Source organism: Leptinotarsa decemlineata, unplaced genomic scaffold, assembly GCF_025532065.1.
Source record: "Leptinotarsa decemlineata unplaced genomic scaffold, Ldec_3_MD MMD2_tig00026328_RagTag_RagTag, whole genome shotgun sequence".
NCBI classification, from domain to species: domain Eukaryota; kingdom Metazoa; phylum Arthropoda; class Insecta; order Coleoptera; family Chrysomelidae; genus Leptinotarsa; species Leptinotarsa decemlineata.
In genome coordinates, this window is record NW_027412688.1 from 33,312,992 (window position 1) to 33,327,443 (window position 14,452).

The following is a 14,452-nucleotide window of genomic DNA, read 5'->3' on the forward strand; positions in this document are numbered from 1 at the left end:
TCAACTCGATGTTCATTTTCATTGTGTTGGTTAAGGGTAAGGTATTTTCTTAAAAACAAAATAAATATAAGTACAAAACAGAACGAACAGTTTATTATTGATAAAAATGTACATTTTTGTTGTTCTCATCTATTTTTAAGAAAATAGTCTACAAAATCAATAATTTTTCCATGAATCAAAAACGCACTTTGAATAACCTACCAACATGAAACAAAATAACAGCTGCAATTATTTAGGAACTTTTGAAACGTTCAATTCTCGAATTATAAACCATTCTATTTCAACAAAATACCAATTTTTTCACCCAACAGAGGTTGGACGAATAAATATTAAGTTTTATTATGAAATTATTTTCAATACATATATTTGATACTTTTCCAATCAATTATTATTCATTTATGGAGTATATTTTGAATCTCCTGTAGAGATTTTCCCTTAGTTTCCGGCACGAAATAACCGATGAAAACAATCGCGAATGCTACGATGCCGGCGAACAAAAAAAGCGAAAAAGACATTCCCAATATTTCTGAAATCCTGGGAAACATAAACGTCACAAAAAACCCGAATAAGGTCATCAAAAAAGCTGCCATTCCGTTCAAATAATATTTGAAACTCGGAGGAAAAATTTCACCAATAACGGTCCACGAGATGGGTCCGGATCCAACCTTGAAGCTGCTCATATTCAACAACACGCAACTGATGGGTATCCAGGAATAGGCGGACAAATCCAAGCCTTTGTCTTGAAGATAGGTGTAAGTGCCAAGACCAGTGACCGAAATCAGCAGCGCAGAGTAGGAGAACAGCAAAAGCTTCTTTCTGCCCACAGTGTCTACAAATTTCACCGTCACTAGTGTCGCTAGTAGTTGGACAAATCCAGCTATTATCACAGATTTCTCAGGTCCAATACTGCCTTTGGTAGACCCGAAGATGGTCTGCTGGTACGCGGCTATTGCTGGATGGCCGTTGAACTGCTGTGCGAACATCAGACCCAGCGCGATGATTAGGCTCTTTTTTGCCGCTTTAGATTTTCGAAAATCGTCAAATGAAAACGCAATTTTGGAATTTTGGACGCTACTTAGTATGGCCTTTAACTCGCTTTGTACATTCTCTGCTCCTGACTTCACCAATGCTTCTTCCGCTTCGTCCAGCTTGTTACGCTTTGCAAAATAGTACGGGCTCTCGGGCACGTAGAGTCCAAAAACGATCAGAAATAGAGCCGAGGGAACGAGACACATCATTGCCAGAGTACTGATGGCAACGTAAGGTCCGATGGACCAGACCAGAAATTGCGCTGAAACTACCATTAGTGGCAAAAACATGCTGGTCCTCCCTCGGTGTTCGGTTTCGGTGATTTCAGCTACGTAAGAAGGAATAATGGAGAAAACGCATCCAGTTCCCATGCCCAGTAGGAACCTGGAGGCGTAAAAATGGGTCACGTCATTGGCGAAAATGAGCATGACGTTGGAGGCCACCTGCGGAAGGGAAAACATTATTAGCGTAGCTTTTTTTCCTATTTTCTCGGATATGTAGCCTGTGAATAAAGGACCGCAAAGGGCTCCTAAATGGTGCAAGGAGGTGATCCATGATATTTCTAGGGTGCTAGCGGGATGCGATAAGGGGTTGAAGGCGGGGTCAGATTCTTCTTTTAGCTTCGGGACGCATGGAGAGGACCAGGCAAACCCATATCCTGCTACGAATGTCATCAGGTTAACTGTAAAGGATCACATTATAAGAGAAATGAATCGAATAAGTTATTTCAAATAATATAATTCCAAGAAGCCAGAGAATCTACAGAGCAACCCATAGAGCAAACATATTGCATGGCTGGATTTCATGGATAAAACTTTTCGCAAAACCCAAGTCTGTTTGAAGAGGGTAAATTTTTGTCCCAAAACTCGTTGCAAGTTCTTCAACCATCAAAGCGGGCGTGTCATTCCGAATTTTTTTAATTCAAATTAATCCAGGTCTTTATCGAACCTGATTACTTCATTTGGTGAGTAATCATTCAGGTCAGCTGGCAGGAGTGGGACTCTGCCGAATGAAGATAACCTGATATGATTCGCCCTATGGCAGGCAAAAGTACGTATTTTTGCTACCAGGGCTGATTTTTCTAGTGAAGAGTATAATCTCCTCCAAAAAACACAAATGGGTAGCTTAGGAAATAGGTCTGTTGTGATGCTGTTCAGGAAGACGCTCTTCCATGGCTAGAGCTGACCCACCAGCCAGAAGATACGCTCCTAGTTTCTCAGGTAGCCTATGGCCATCCCGGCCGGAATGTGCAGCTCTAGAATCGCACTTTAGTGACGATACACTGAATTCAGTGAGGCTTGCAGGGAGAGACGGTTTCCTCTCCTGATGCAAATTCTACTTCTACTGCTCAAGAACTCAGTGTGAGGCAAATTTATAAGATCTCCTACTCTTGAGGAGATGGTGAGTCGCTTATTTGCTGCACACTCTAGTGTCCTATGTTTGTTCAAGAGTTGGAGAACTGAGAAGCTCCTGATCTTGACTCGATGTAACAGGGGGGACAGTTGGGGTCGTGTAATCGACGTTTATCGCCTTTGTAGACCCGGGTTTGGATAATTCGGTTACTAAATGGTACATAATGGTCTAACGAGCAGCTAGGAAGGAAGGTCATCACCATCTGCGACGAGAGGGCGTCCAGTATTTCAAAGGTTCCGTTAGTGTCACTGATGAGCTCAGATCCATACATCCCTTCGGCATGGATATTAATTGTTGTTTCGGATTTAAAACTTAATTTGCGTACAGCCCTGTAGCTTTCATAAATTTTATGCACTTCAATATAGGTGTGAAAATCTCATGAAATTAATATGAAACAATCTATATTAGCAAAAATTAAGGATAAAAATTGATCATAAATGAACCCAAGTCACTTTCGAACTAATTCATCGAATTTGTACCTACAAATCCTTTGGAAAAAAGTGAATTCATGCCACTGTCAATCAAGTTTCTTCTGGTTACATGCAAGTTTGTTATTTTATCGAGTGAAATGTTGATGAACTTGATGTGTAATGAATATACGGAAATAGGCTGATATCATATTATTGATTATTTTATAAATAATGATCATGGTACAGTATTTTGTTTTTTACTGATATCCATTGGTAATTGCTGCATATGTGTATTACTTTCACATATATGACCCTCATTCCTCGATTGCATTGCTTTTGAAACAGACATATTTGACTTAAAAATATAACTGAAGAACAGTAGTCAAAGTGTGTCTAGATCACTTTATAAACAGTGATTTTGTTTGTGTCGATAGATTGCTGGTAATTATAGAAAAAAGATTAAATTTGGTTGGAATCACTTTTTTCAATGTACCTACTCAAATCAAAAGTAAAACAGTTGTTTCACTGAGAAGCTAGATATTTTACTGACAATACCACCCCAAGTCGTTCAGATTCCACAACAATAGCAATACTGTTCAAGTTTATTTTACTATATTTAAATTTGTTAGTGATAATCGTAACTGTGTTTGACTATTTTTTAACACCAGCAAGTAGTTTATTCATTGTTTCAACTGCTTTCTTCAAGTTTGCATCATTATGAGTCAGTAATGTATCATCTGCAAAGATAATTACACTGAAATACAAAATAAATGAGAGAGAACCAAGTACACCCTTAGTGATGGTAATAATTCCTGTGAAAGGTTTCCTTCTATTTTTATTATCTCTAGTGTCTCTAGTAGTCTATTTCTGTAGATGGTTTCAAAGACTCTTTTCAAGTCCAGAAATACCACTATGTTTTCTTGCTATCAAGAATTTACTTAGAATATTTTTCGAAAGTCAGACTGATTAAGGAAGACAATATTAATATTTTCAACAAACTTTAATAACTGATTCGGCTGGAAATGGCTCTGTCAGGTCCCCGATAAAACTCATTACTATCCAAGACTACATAGAGATACGATAGAAATTAAGAAAGATGAGGAAATTAACATTATTGAAATCGAGGTACCTACACTCAATTGCTATCATTTCAATCTGTTTTGAAGACAACCAGAACACTTTGCCCGTTGCCTCATAACTTTTGATAATGTCTACCTCAGTCATAGACTAACCGTCAGTCATAAAAACCTGCAGGTCACGGCCAACAAACGAAAAAAATGACGTTTGACATCTTGATAACTGTTGATACATGCCATTTCTAAGATTTTCTCTATAGTGAATTTTTAGATCTGAATTCCATTGTCTTCTTTGTTTGTTACTTTAGGAATTGGAATAACTATACTTATTTGAAGTTGGGAATAAATAGATTTAGTTTAGATTAACGGATTTATCTCACCTGAAGCAGCAGCAAAATAGGAAAACCGAAGTCTCTTTCTTTTTGTTTCCATATTAGTCAAGAGAAATGATCCGATGAAAATTTGGATAGTATTTGAATCTGAACATGAATTGAAGTAATATGCTTGTGCAAATTTTTGAAAACAATTGCAGTTTCGAGAAATATGTTGCATTAATAAAATAAATATCTACAGTTGTTGATTTATCTTAACAGCTTGATAATGAAATCTTTTAAAACAATCATTTGGAATGAGAGAACGACATTCATAATATTTTTAGAATACCAGATTAACTGACAAATATACCATAAAAAACATATATAAGTCTGTACAACTTGTCAAACATTCTTGTATCTGAAGTCCATTCCTTTTCATTGACCATAATTTTTGAATTCATAATTATTATAAAATCATCTAATATTAATATGAACGGTAGATATCAACTTTTGGCTCCACTTTCAACTAGATGCCTTGGAAGTGACAGCTGCAGAGAACAACAGAAGGTGATTTCTCATTCGGCACAAGCCTGGCTTTACTTGCTTATCTTGATTGAGCAAGGGTCGAGTTTCCTGTAGATGGAGTTTTATTTTTTATTGTTTCAAATGTTCATCCCTCAACTTATTCGTTTCAATTTAATTAATTACTGCATTCGTTGGACACATGAACCATTATTTGTATTCTTCTAGTTTAGATAACAGTTGATTTTTAATGTACATGAATTGAGTTGTAATTTAAATAAACAAAACTAATGAAATACTTGAAGTTTTTATTGTTTCCAAAGAAAAAAATCGTTTGCAGAATATTGCAATCGGAGTTCCAATTTACAATTCATTGTGCTAAAAAATAATCAAAATATGTGTAGCTCAAATCGGAAATAAACAAAAATGTTTATTCAACAGTCAAGGAAATATATTTTTTAAGCAAATTCAAGGAACGTTTCTCATACAGTTTTGACCATTGAATAAAATGTTAGTCGTTTATGTAACTCATGATTTATAATGACACTTTGAATTTACTTTCAGCAAATATTTACGGAAATATATTTTCAATAAATATATTTGTCTAAATATAAAACAATACAATACAAAAATATATAGTGTCACAAAACATACAAATTTATTTGCAGTCAAGCAAACGGACTTTCGTTATTTTAATAGTATGTGGCGAACAGCTATAAATATCTACATGTTGAAAGACACTTCCATTGCTTAAGATTCGAGTAATTATAGGAAAAAAAAACATGATTAGTTGAGTGAAAGGTTATTTTTAAAATAGCTTATTCACATTCAAATTAACTGAGGATACGACTTAATTACAGTTCATATTACTCGTAAAAATTTTGTTAGAAAAGTATATAACAATAATTACTTTCCGATTCTCTAATTTTAATTAATTGAGCTGATGACGATTATTTATACAGGCCGTTTCTTTTATCATGTGGTAGTATTATTATATTCAAAACTGTAACAGATATCAAGACGATTGAATGGGTAAAAATATAACTACTGTGGGAAACATTACTATAATGATGTAACAATAAATCTTCCATTGAAAGTTTGGTGTCAACACAGCCAACCAACAACTTTCATTTTCAAATTCGAACCTGTCTCTTTTATTAGGAATATTGATCAAATTACAATTCAGTGGTATATCACACTTGATATTTTTATAGTTTCATTTAAAATAACTACCATTATTAGTGACAACAGTTTTCAATTACGGCCCTGTTGTTACTTCTATTTTTTTTTTCAATTTAGGTTTGGTCAGTAACAAAAATATTTCTAATCAAGGTGGTTCTTTACGAGAAATTGCCCTCGAACTAGGGATTTCTGTAAAATCTACCAGAAATATTTTGAAAGAGGACAAATATAAATGCTAGAGGATATGCAAAGTTCATATCCTTAATGAATGGGATTACCGAAGAAGAGTATGATTTGCGAAGTGGTTAAGACGTAGAAATATGAAAGTTGGAAATGCATCCATTTAATAGGAGCATAAAACCTAAAAAGCAGCTGAAAAAACAAGTACGTATTTCGTTTTTCTTTTGTTGACGAGGAAAGAAAAATTCGGTTTCAGTCTAATCTATCCTTAAAACGAAAACAAGCTATGGTGCAAATAAATTAATGCACCATCCCAGAAGGCGGTTATTTAGAAAGTAAAGCGGATGAGAAATAATACAAAGGGGCGGAATTTCACTGAATTATAGGGAGGCTCCTAACTTCAAAACAACAGAAAATCTGACTATTGTTAGCTCAGGAAAAGATATGTAGAAACCCTGGTGTTTAAAATGATTCGTTTTTGTTTTGTCAAAAATTTTCGACCAGGAAAATAAGATTGACCCATCATTGCATATATGTTGATAGATGGAACAAGAATCTTTTCATGTAATTCACAGAGGCTTGGCTCTGTGAATGGAATACCGAAGTATGTTGGATCTTTTTATTTTATGAAGAATCAATAGTGCTGTAGATCGATGGTTTTCGTCAAAATATTTTACATGGGGAGGGGATCAAGTAATTACACCACGGTATTTCTATTAATCTTGTCATTGGGTATGTTCCGGATCTCCCGGGGAAGGGACTGTTATAACACTTCATCGGTATAGACGTTGGGAAGCCATATTCTGCCAACAATTGGTGTTTTGACTCTCATGATGAGTGTTTTCTTTGGCCCCTTTTTTTGGTAATAGAGTAACTTAAAGCAAGGCAATTTGTTTTCTTATTAGATTCATTTTACATTGAACCTGATAGCTTAAAGCACCCTGTAGTTCTGTTAAACAAAATCAGATTATCCTAGAGTCTCCACTAAAACCTTGGTGAATGCATTTCATCTCAAACCTGACAGTCTCAGTGGATACTCATTTAGAATAGAAGTGATTTGGAGTCTTATTATCTAATTTTTTATGGGTTCACTTCTTCTTTGAAGTGGAAAAGTTCTGGGAATAATAAACTGAAGGTTATCTTCGCAATTAGAGACGAGCTTGTCCTTTAGTATTATCTTTTAGATTGTTTGCTGCAAAGTATATTTCAATTCTATTTTTTTCCTTGTTAACCAGCGTTCTATATATACCAAAATTGTTGTTAATTACATCTTCTTTCTTTTTTTATGTTTTCCTTTGTTTTTCAATTCAACTTTTCTTTTTGCTCAATTTTCTTTGCTTCCGCTTTCCTTGTCTCTTCTTCATCTTCTCAGCATCCAATTATTCCCTTTTTCCAACCTAGCTGGGTACGATTCATAGACGTTAATCCCTTTTCTGAGAAATTCTCAAGTGATGGGTATCTTGTGTATCACTTCATTAGAGCAATACTAAGGCCTCTGGAAAAAGGTTCTGGATACATTAACAAGTTTATTGTCTGAATAGTTATGCTCGACGTTAGCGTTACAAAGCCATAAGACAAGAATAGCTCTCAGAACCTGGAATGTTCAACCCCAAAAATATTTTTCATGATGGGTGATTATATCAGCAAAGAAGCCACCCTGTGTATTTTTCAACTAGTATTTCTCTGAAGAACGGTATACGGAGGGTCTTCAATAATGTATACATATATCTCAAGTTAATCATTATTTTTTGAGTGATACAAAGTTAGTTAGTGGGTGGTTATTATATTTATTCAAATCAATATACATCAAAGATCGATTCAAAATTGTATGTACAAATCAAGTATGATTTTCAAATTTAAAATAAAATTTAATAATTATGACTTTTCCTATTATTTACATATAAAATGTAAAGTGTCGCATGCTATATTTTTTTACTAGGTATGAATGGTTGAATTGACATCATATTTTTTTTCTCATTTTGACTTAATCCAGTTAAAATAGTGGTTAGATTACAATGATTCCTATAGAAATAGAAATTGGTAGAGGTCCTGAATACACTTGAGTTGAAAAAAAACCTGCAATATTCTACCTGGCAAGTGGTACAGAAATGTGCATATTATGTGATATAACTACTTCAACTGTTGAAAGAAAGTGACATCTCAGTAATGGTAATTCGTAGGAAAAAAATACAAGAACAATTTTTATAGAAAATGGCATGATCAATAACATTCATTTGACAAATTTTTACGATAACTTTGGTCGTTAGCAAGAATTTTTTTTGACCATCAATCCTTAATAAAATTTTTAGCACAAAATGGTTCAATGGAGACTTTTGATATTTTATTTATAACAGTATATTCAAGACCTGTACTAATTTTCAGCTATATTCAAATGATTGTGAATTGAAATGTCCATTTTGACTGGGTTAGTTGCAATCTACCTCAAAATATTGGCAGTCAGTCATTTTTTATGGTGATTTGTCGACAGTGTGATTCACTATGGACCAGCAGATAATCTCTCCGAGTATAGGCTTTTGAACAAACTTGGCACTGATAGAATTTATCACCGCTATGTGTTCTCTCATGCCTTTTTAGCGTCCCGCTTTGAGTAAATCCCTTAGAACAAATTTTACACTTGAATGGCCTCTCTCCCGTATGTTTTCTTTTGTGTTTTGTCAGAGTCCCATTCAGAGTGAAAGTTTTAGAGCAAATATCACATTTGAAACGCCTTTCACTTGAATGACTCAGTGCATGTTTTGTCAAGTTACTTTTCTGTGAAAATTTTTTACCGCAATTCTCGCAGACATGGGGTTTTTCCTTGGTGTGAGTTTTCTCGTGAACCAGCATAATACGTCGTCTATTGAAAGATTTCGAACAAATTTTGCAGGAGAAAACTTTCTCACCATTATGAGTTATTAAATGATCAGCCAACACGGATTTCTGGCTGAACCTTTTCGGACACAAGTTACAATAAAATGGTTTTTCTCCTGTGTGGTTTCTCTCATGCAGTTTTACGCTGCTCCTGTGGTAATAGGTCTTTGAACAATATTTACATCTGAAAATGCGCTCTTCAGAATCTCTTCTTGTACGTCTAGTTTTGACTTTGGTAATTTTACAATTATTCAGTTCATCCAACTCAGCTGGTTCTTTTTCTGTGACTAAGAGAACTTTCGATTCTTTTGAGTCAGACCCCCCACCAACCACATTTGATTCCAGTGATGTATCTGTAACAAAGATAAACGAAATAATATAAAAAAACATAGCTGAAAACAAACTTTTACTGAATCATAATGTACATAAATGAATAAAATGAGTTTGGCTCAGAATGATGAATTGATTTTAGTAAAAATAAATCAAGCCTACTTACTTATTTTGAATATCATTATCATCAATTGCAATTTAATTTGGACTTTAATCTATAGTCCAACCACTAAAATATAATAGATACTAGAATATTAATAAGTTTCATCTAGTGGTAGCTCTTGAATAGAGATGTCCAACTCAATTTTGCAGAGGGCCATGTATATTAAATTTATAATGTGCCAGATTCAAATAACAAAATGTACTGAATTATTATAACATTTTATTTATTTAATTAAATAGTATAAAATATACGGTTGTTAAAAATCATATCAAAGTTATAAAAGAGGGTAACTAAATAAGTACCTAACTAACATTTTCTCGCTTGTCTAGGCACTGCTTGTTTCTGACACATTGCGATCACGGGCCATAGTGATATGACCTGGGGCACGGATGCAACCCGCAGGGGGTATCTTTGACACGACTGTTCTAGAAGCAATATCCTACCTACGAGTTTGCACAGATAGAAGTATTATTGAATCAATTATTTTGGCATATGCATTAACATTGTAGTGTTGATGATATTTCTATGAGTGCAACTAAACTTGACAACATATGTAAGTATTCATTTAGTTAGTGATTTACTTAACAAGCTTGTAAGATAGCTAAATGTTGATTATAAGTTCGATGTTAAATTATAATCAATAGTAACAATATAAATAATATACTAACAGGCCAAGTGGAATAAAAGATTATGATAATGAATGAAACATAGTTTTTCCACCTTACTTTTCATCTCCAGTAGTCCTTCTTTACTGTTCCTCTCAACTTTGTTGTGGACGGAAAACTCACAAGTGAAAACATCCAAAGGTTCAATTTCACTATTCTCGATTTCTTGTTTGATTATTTCAACTTTGAAATCCTTATACAAGTCCTTTCCACTTATCGAAAAATTTCTTCCTTCAGCCATTTTATCCCATTCTGAATCTTCATGTTTTATTTTGATTTCGTTGATATTTGTATGCATTTCTAAATTTTGATCCATACTTGTTCTAAAGAATTAAGGAAATCTGGAAAGATGTAAGTAAATGTATTCAATTAGAAAGCTATTTTAAGAAGTTCTCAAACCATTCTGATTTATATGAATGTTGTCAATAACAAATGTTTTGAGGTTTAGGATGGATTCATGTACCATCAGTCTCAAGTCTTATGTCACAAGTTTTGAGACGTAACTACAAAAAAATTACTTTGCTCTTAGAGTTAAGTTGATGTTAGGAGTGAGTGTACAAATATAATATCCAAGATTGTGCATGAATGTTTCCATCTGGAATTAATGCACAACTACTTACGATTTCTTAGGCTTTACGACTTAAGACTGGGTGCATGAATCACCCTTTTCTAAGAATAATAGTTCTTTTCACCCACACTTCATTTTACGAGTTTCTTCAAACAAATTTACTCTTTCCACCAAGGGTAGGCCTTAAATGCGAAGTGCTATGAAAAATACAGTTGAAATAGAATAAAATAATACACAAAGGTTTACCTACCTACTGTATATTTCAACAAAAATTATGTTTATTCCTTTGTGTATATTTTCAAATAAAGTATATATAACTCTCTATCTTAGTTCATGGAAAGGGGAATTTATTAAATTATAAATATGGATCTCAAATAATACTTTTAGCTGCTTATCGCTTTCCTAGACATATTGCTTCCGATTTACGAAAAATCAGAAAATCAAGTTTATTTACATCTATACCGTGGTTAACATTACTGTACACCAGTGCTGCCGCATGGTCAATTCAAAAAGTACCGAAATTTACAAGAAAATAGTACCCAAAATGTACTGCGCGAGACTAGGCATGGCACATGCGCATAAGTCATTTCAGACCAAATGCCAGTAATGCCAAACGTGTAATAATGTTATCCATTTAAATTCGGAAAATATATGGAGTAAAAAATTTGCTGGAAACTAAGAAATGTTCCTTAAGAGAAAGATCATAATGAGAACATTTGATAAAAAGGTGTCTTTTTCCTTCTTCAAATTGCTCTTTCACGATTGCAAATGTGTTTTGTTTTAATTAGGTTTCTGTCACAATAGAATGAACAATACTAAAGACGTTTTCAAGTAGCTAGATTCGAGAATTTATTTTTACCTGTCCATATTCCTATTTATTTTGACAAAACAATAAAACCAATTTCTCAAGGTGAGGTGTGAGGTTAGAAGTTGAAACTGCTGTTCTGCTGACTGACTGACAGATGACAGAACCACAGTTCACAGGCACAATACAGAACACAGGATTAAATAATGCAGAGTTAATAGCTCGCAATGTTGACAAAAGTACGGTATTTGCTGATCTGGAACTTGAAACACGGAATTGCATTGTTGCCACACATATTGTTGTTATTTTTTACTGTACTCGATGGGAGTCAACGTGAAAATGTAAAAAATTGGGATTATAGTAAAGAGTATCGAATAGTCTACATATTGATCCGGGTAGTATCTTCGTATCAAAATCATGGGATAGTACCGAATGCGGTACAATAGTACCTTAACGGCAGCACTGCTGTACACTTAGACAAACGATTCGTGATTATGAACACCAACACCGACCGTTCTGTGTTCTGTCACAAGTAGAATACTTTTTAGCATTACCAAAGTGTACACCAGTTAGTTGGTGTACTCTTTGATTATACTGTGGTTCTGTGTGTTTGACATGGACAGGGTTGCCACTTGTACTAAAATGAAGATAAATTAGTAATGAACATGCTCCATATATCAAAACACGTTCTTTTCAAAACCGACATATAATGTGTAGTATGTAGCTCAATGATAATTACTGAACAGAATATATTGTAAGACATCACCAAATTCTCCAAAAACAGATTCACTTTACAAAATACTGAAGATAAAACATATTTTCAATCTTAAAGTTGGCAAGATAAAAGGAGTGCAGGTTCCTAAGAATTACGGCTGCTGCTGCTAGCGCAAATTGAAACCCAGGTGCCGTGTTTTCTGTCAACCAACCGTTGATTTTTGACAGGTTTTGGAAGTTTAATTTATATTTGTTGTTTCGTGAATTTATCTTGAAGCATCCAAATTTTGTTTGGTTATTCCTTTAAAAATACATTTTAAATTACAATAATGACTAGGTGAGTAACAACTATTTTCTAGAATAGCATGAAATATTTATCAATTTGCTATATTTTTCGTTTAAGGGAGAACATTGAGCTTGGGAACGTTACTCCTCATAATATTAAACAGTTAAAACGCCTCAACAGTGTGGTTTTTCCCGTATCTTACAATGATAAATTTTACAAAGATGTCTTGGAGGCCGGAGAGTTGGCAAAATTAGCATATTACAATGATATTGTAGTTGGAGCCGTTTGTTGTAGAATAGATACTTCAGAGAAATCGAAGAGGTTGTACATCATGACTCTTGGATGCTTGTACCCTTATCGGAGACTTGGAATTGGTACCCTTATGGTGCAGCATGTCCTTAGTTATGTAGAACAAGATGGTAACTTCGATACCATATTTTTGTAAGTCAATAATACTTTCATTTAATAGATGCATCCTTGTGAGGCTAAAAAATTATACAAAAGTGGTGATAGGTTGGAGATTGCCAGTTACAGATCAATATTAATGCTTTTCAATTTCACAAAAATTACCAAAATCTAATTTGTAAAAGTTCAGTACCCTCCCAGTACAATAATATAGTCTAAGAGGAAAGGTATATTCACTTTAACATAGGAAATTTACAAATCGTTGGCTTCATAAAAAACCTGCATTATTTCTTTGACAACCCTTCTAAAGCATTCAACACTTTTTCCAATAAAAAACACCTTACGAAACTAGAATACGAGGTAAAGCAAAACAATTTGTCAATTTCTACACAAGTGATTATAAAAAATTGATGGAAAAAATGGTTTCAAAAAATGATGTTCCTCATTGCAAGGTCTGGGGTCTTATTCTGTTCATTTAGATAATGGATTGAACCATTTTCCGGTTTGCAGACAATCCTCCAATCGTCTATAATTCAGACACAGAGCAAGTCCTCAAAATGAAGTCGGTGAGAGATTTGAAAACATTATAATTTGAGTGATGTTTCAATATAAAAAATTTATTCTGAACGTAGAAAAAATATGTGATTTATCATACATGAGCATTAATCAAAACTAATTCATCTCTACATTTCACTATACGTTGTACTTTTCATTCACTTACATCATACATGCCACTATGTCTTTTATATTGTTTATCTTATTTAAATTCTTCAACTCTTTATAGTTTATTACGTATGTTGAATACTCTATTTTAGTTAAGTTATAGATCTAATTTGACCATATCACGCTTAAGGAATATTTTTTGTAAAACGTTGCTTGTGTGATCAATACACAATATATTTCTATAAGTACATCTTAAATTGTTAGTCTCAAGTGTACTGGTCAATGATTAATTTTTATTTTTTTCAGACACGTTCAGGTAAATAACGAGGGAGCAATTGACTTTTATAAAAAATTTGGCTTTGAAATTGTAGAAACAAAGGAGCACTATTACAAGAGAATAGAACCGGCTGATGCTCATGTTCTGCAAAAGACTCTCCGACGAAAGGGCCAAACTAATGGTATCATCGAATGAAATCAGTACGATTAGCACAATTCATCTGTTATTGTATTGTATTTATACCATTTTTGTTGATTTAATTTTATCATCTTTTGTAAATAAATAAAAAATCCAATCATCTTTTGAATACATCATCAGGACTTTCATTTCAGAAAAGAAGAATTTCTTAGACAAATATGAAAAATTGTTCGAAACAAGCACTTATCCCAATCACCAGAAATGCAATACTTTTCTCGACGCGCGTTTCACTTAACCAACTTGGCGTCTTAAGGGGGTGAAAAAAAGAAGATGTACCTACTTGTTTTGGATTTATTTACTACAGAGATTCCTAATTTACTTTTTATTATGAAAAATTGTATAGCATAAATTTAATGTGTATTGGACCAGATGTATCTTCTA

The 14,452-nt window shown here is 33.7% G+C and overlaps 3 protein-coding genes across 9 annotated transcripts; 1 reads left to right on the top strand and 2 right to left on the bottom strand.

Annotated features, from left to right (window-relative positions):
• Positions 1 to 71: 71 nt before the first annotated feature.
• LOC111506681 (trehalose transporter 1-like protein) lies at positions 72 to 4,468 on the bottom strand. Its single transcript, XM_023161835.2, has 2 exons — positions 4,309 to 4,468; positions 72 to 1,711 (listed from the first exon to the last, which is right to left on the bottom strand). The coding sequence occupies exons 1-2, from the start codon at positions 4,358 to 4,360 to the stop codon at positions 393 to 395; spliced, it is 1,371 nt and encodes a 456-aa protein (XP_023017603.2). The 5' UTR covers positions 4,361 to 4,468; the 3' UTR covers positions 72 to 392.
• Positions 4,469 to 5,055: 587 nt separating this feature from the next.
• LOC111506682 (uncharacterized) lies at positions 5,056 to 11,247 on the bottom strand. 7 transcript variants are annotated; one of them, XM_023161838.2, is made up of 4 exons: positions 10,978 to 11,237; positions 10,852 to 10,920; positions 10,216 to 10,496; positions 5,056 to 9,350 (listed from the first exon to the last, which is right to left on the bottom strand). In XM_023161838.2, exons 3-4 carry the CDS (start codon positions 10,469 to 10,471, stop codon positions 8,584 to 8,586), a joined length of 1,023 nt encoding a protein of 340 aa, XP_023017606.2. In that variant the 5' UTR covers positions 10,472 to 10,496; positions 10,852 to 10,920; positions 10,978 to 11,237; the 3' UTR covers positions 5,056 to 8,583. The 7 variants fall into 7 exon arrangements, with proteins under 7 accessions (XP_023017606.2, XP_074038006.1, XP_023017605.2 ...); XM_074181905.1 differs by having other exon boundaries at positions 10,776 to 10,920; XM_023161837.2 differs by having other exon boundaries at positions 10,974 to 11,237.
• Positions 11,248 to 12,424: 1,177 nt separating this feature from the next.
• Positions 12,425 to 14,187, top strand: san (Probable N-acetyltransferase san). The gene is made up of 3 exons (XM_023161841.2): positions 12,425 to 12,579; positions 12,646 to 12,969; positions 13,903 to 14,187. The coding sequence occupies exons 1-3, from the start codon at positions 12,572 to 12,574 to the stop codon at positions 14,066 to 14,068; spliced, it is 498 nt and encodes a 165-aa protein (XP_023017609.1). The 5' UTR covers positions 12,425 to 12,571; the 3' UTR covers positions 14,069 to 14,187.
• Positions 14,188 to 14,452: the final 265 nt, after the last annotated feature.

Coding starts and splice junctions, on each gene's coding strand:
- san (XM_023161841.2), top strand. Junction 12,970..13,902: donor AACTTCGATACCATATTTTT/GTAAGTCAATAA, acceptor TATTTTTTTCAG/ACACGTTCAGGTAAATAACG.
- LOC111506681 (XM_023161835.2), bottom strand. CDS start 4,360: ATGGAAACAAAAAGAAAGAGACTTCGGTTTTCCTATTTTGCTGCTGCT. Junction 1,712..4,308: donor CTATTTTGCTGCTGCTTCAG/GTGAGATAAATC, acceptor GATCCTTTACAG/TTAACCTGATGACATTCGTA.
- LOC111506682 (XM_023161838.2), bottom strand. CDS start 10,471: ATGGATCAAAATTTAGAAATGCATACAAATATCAACGAAATCAAAATA. Junction 9,351..10,215: donor AGGACTACTGGAGATGAAAA/GTAAGGTGGAAA, acceptor TCTTTGTTACAG/ATACATCACTGGAATCAAAT.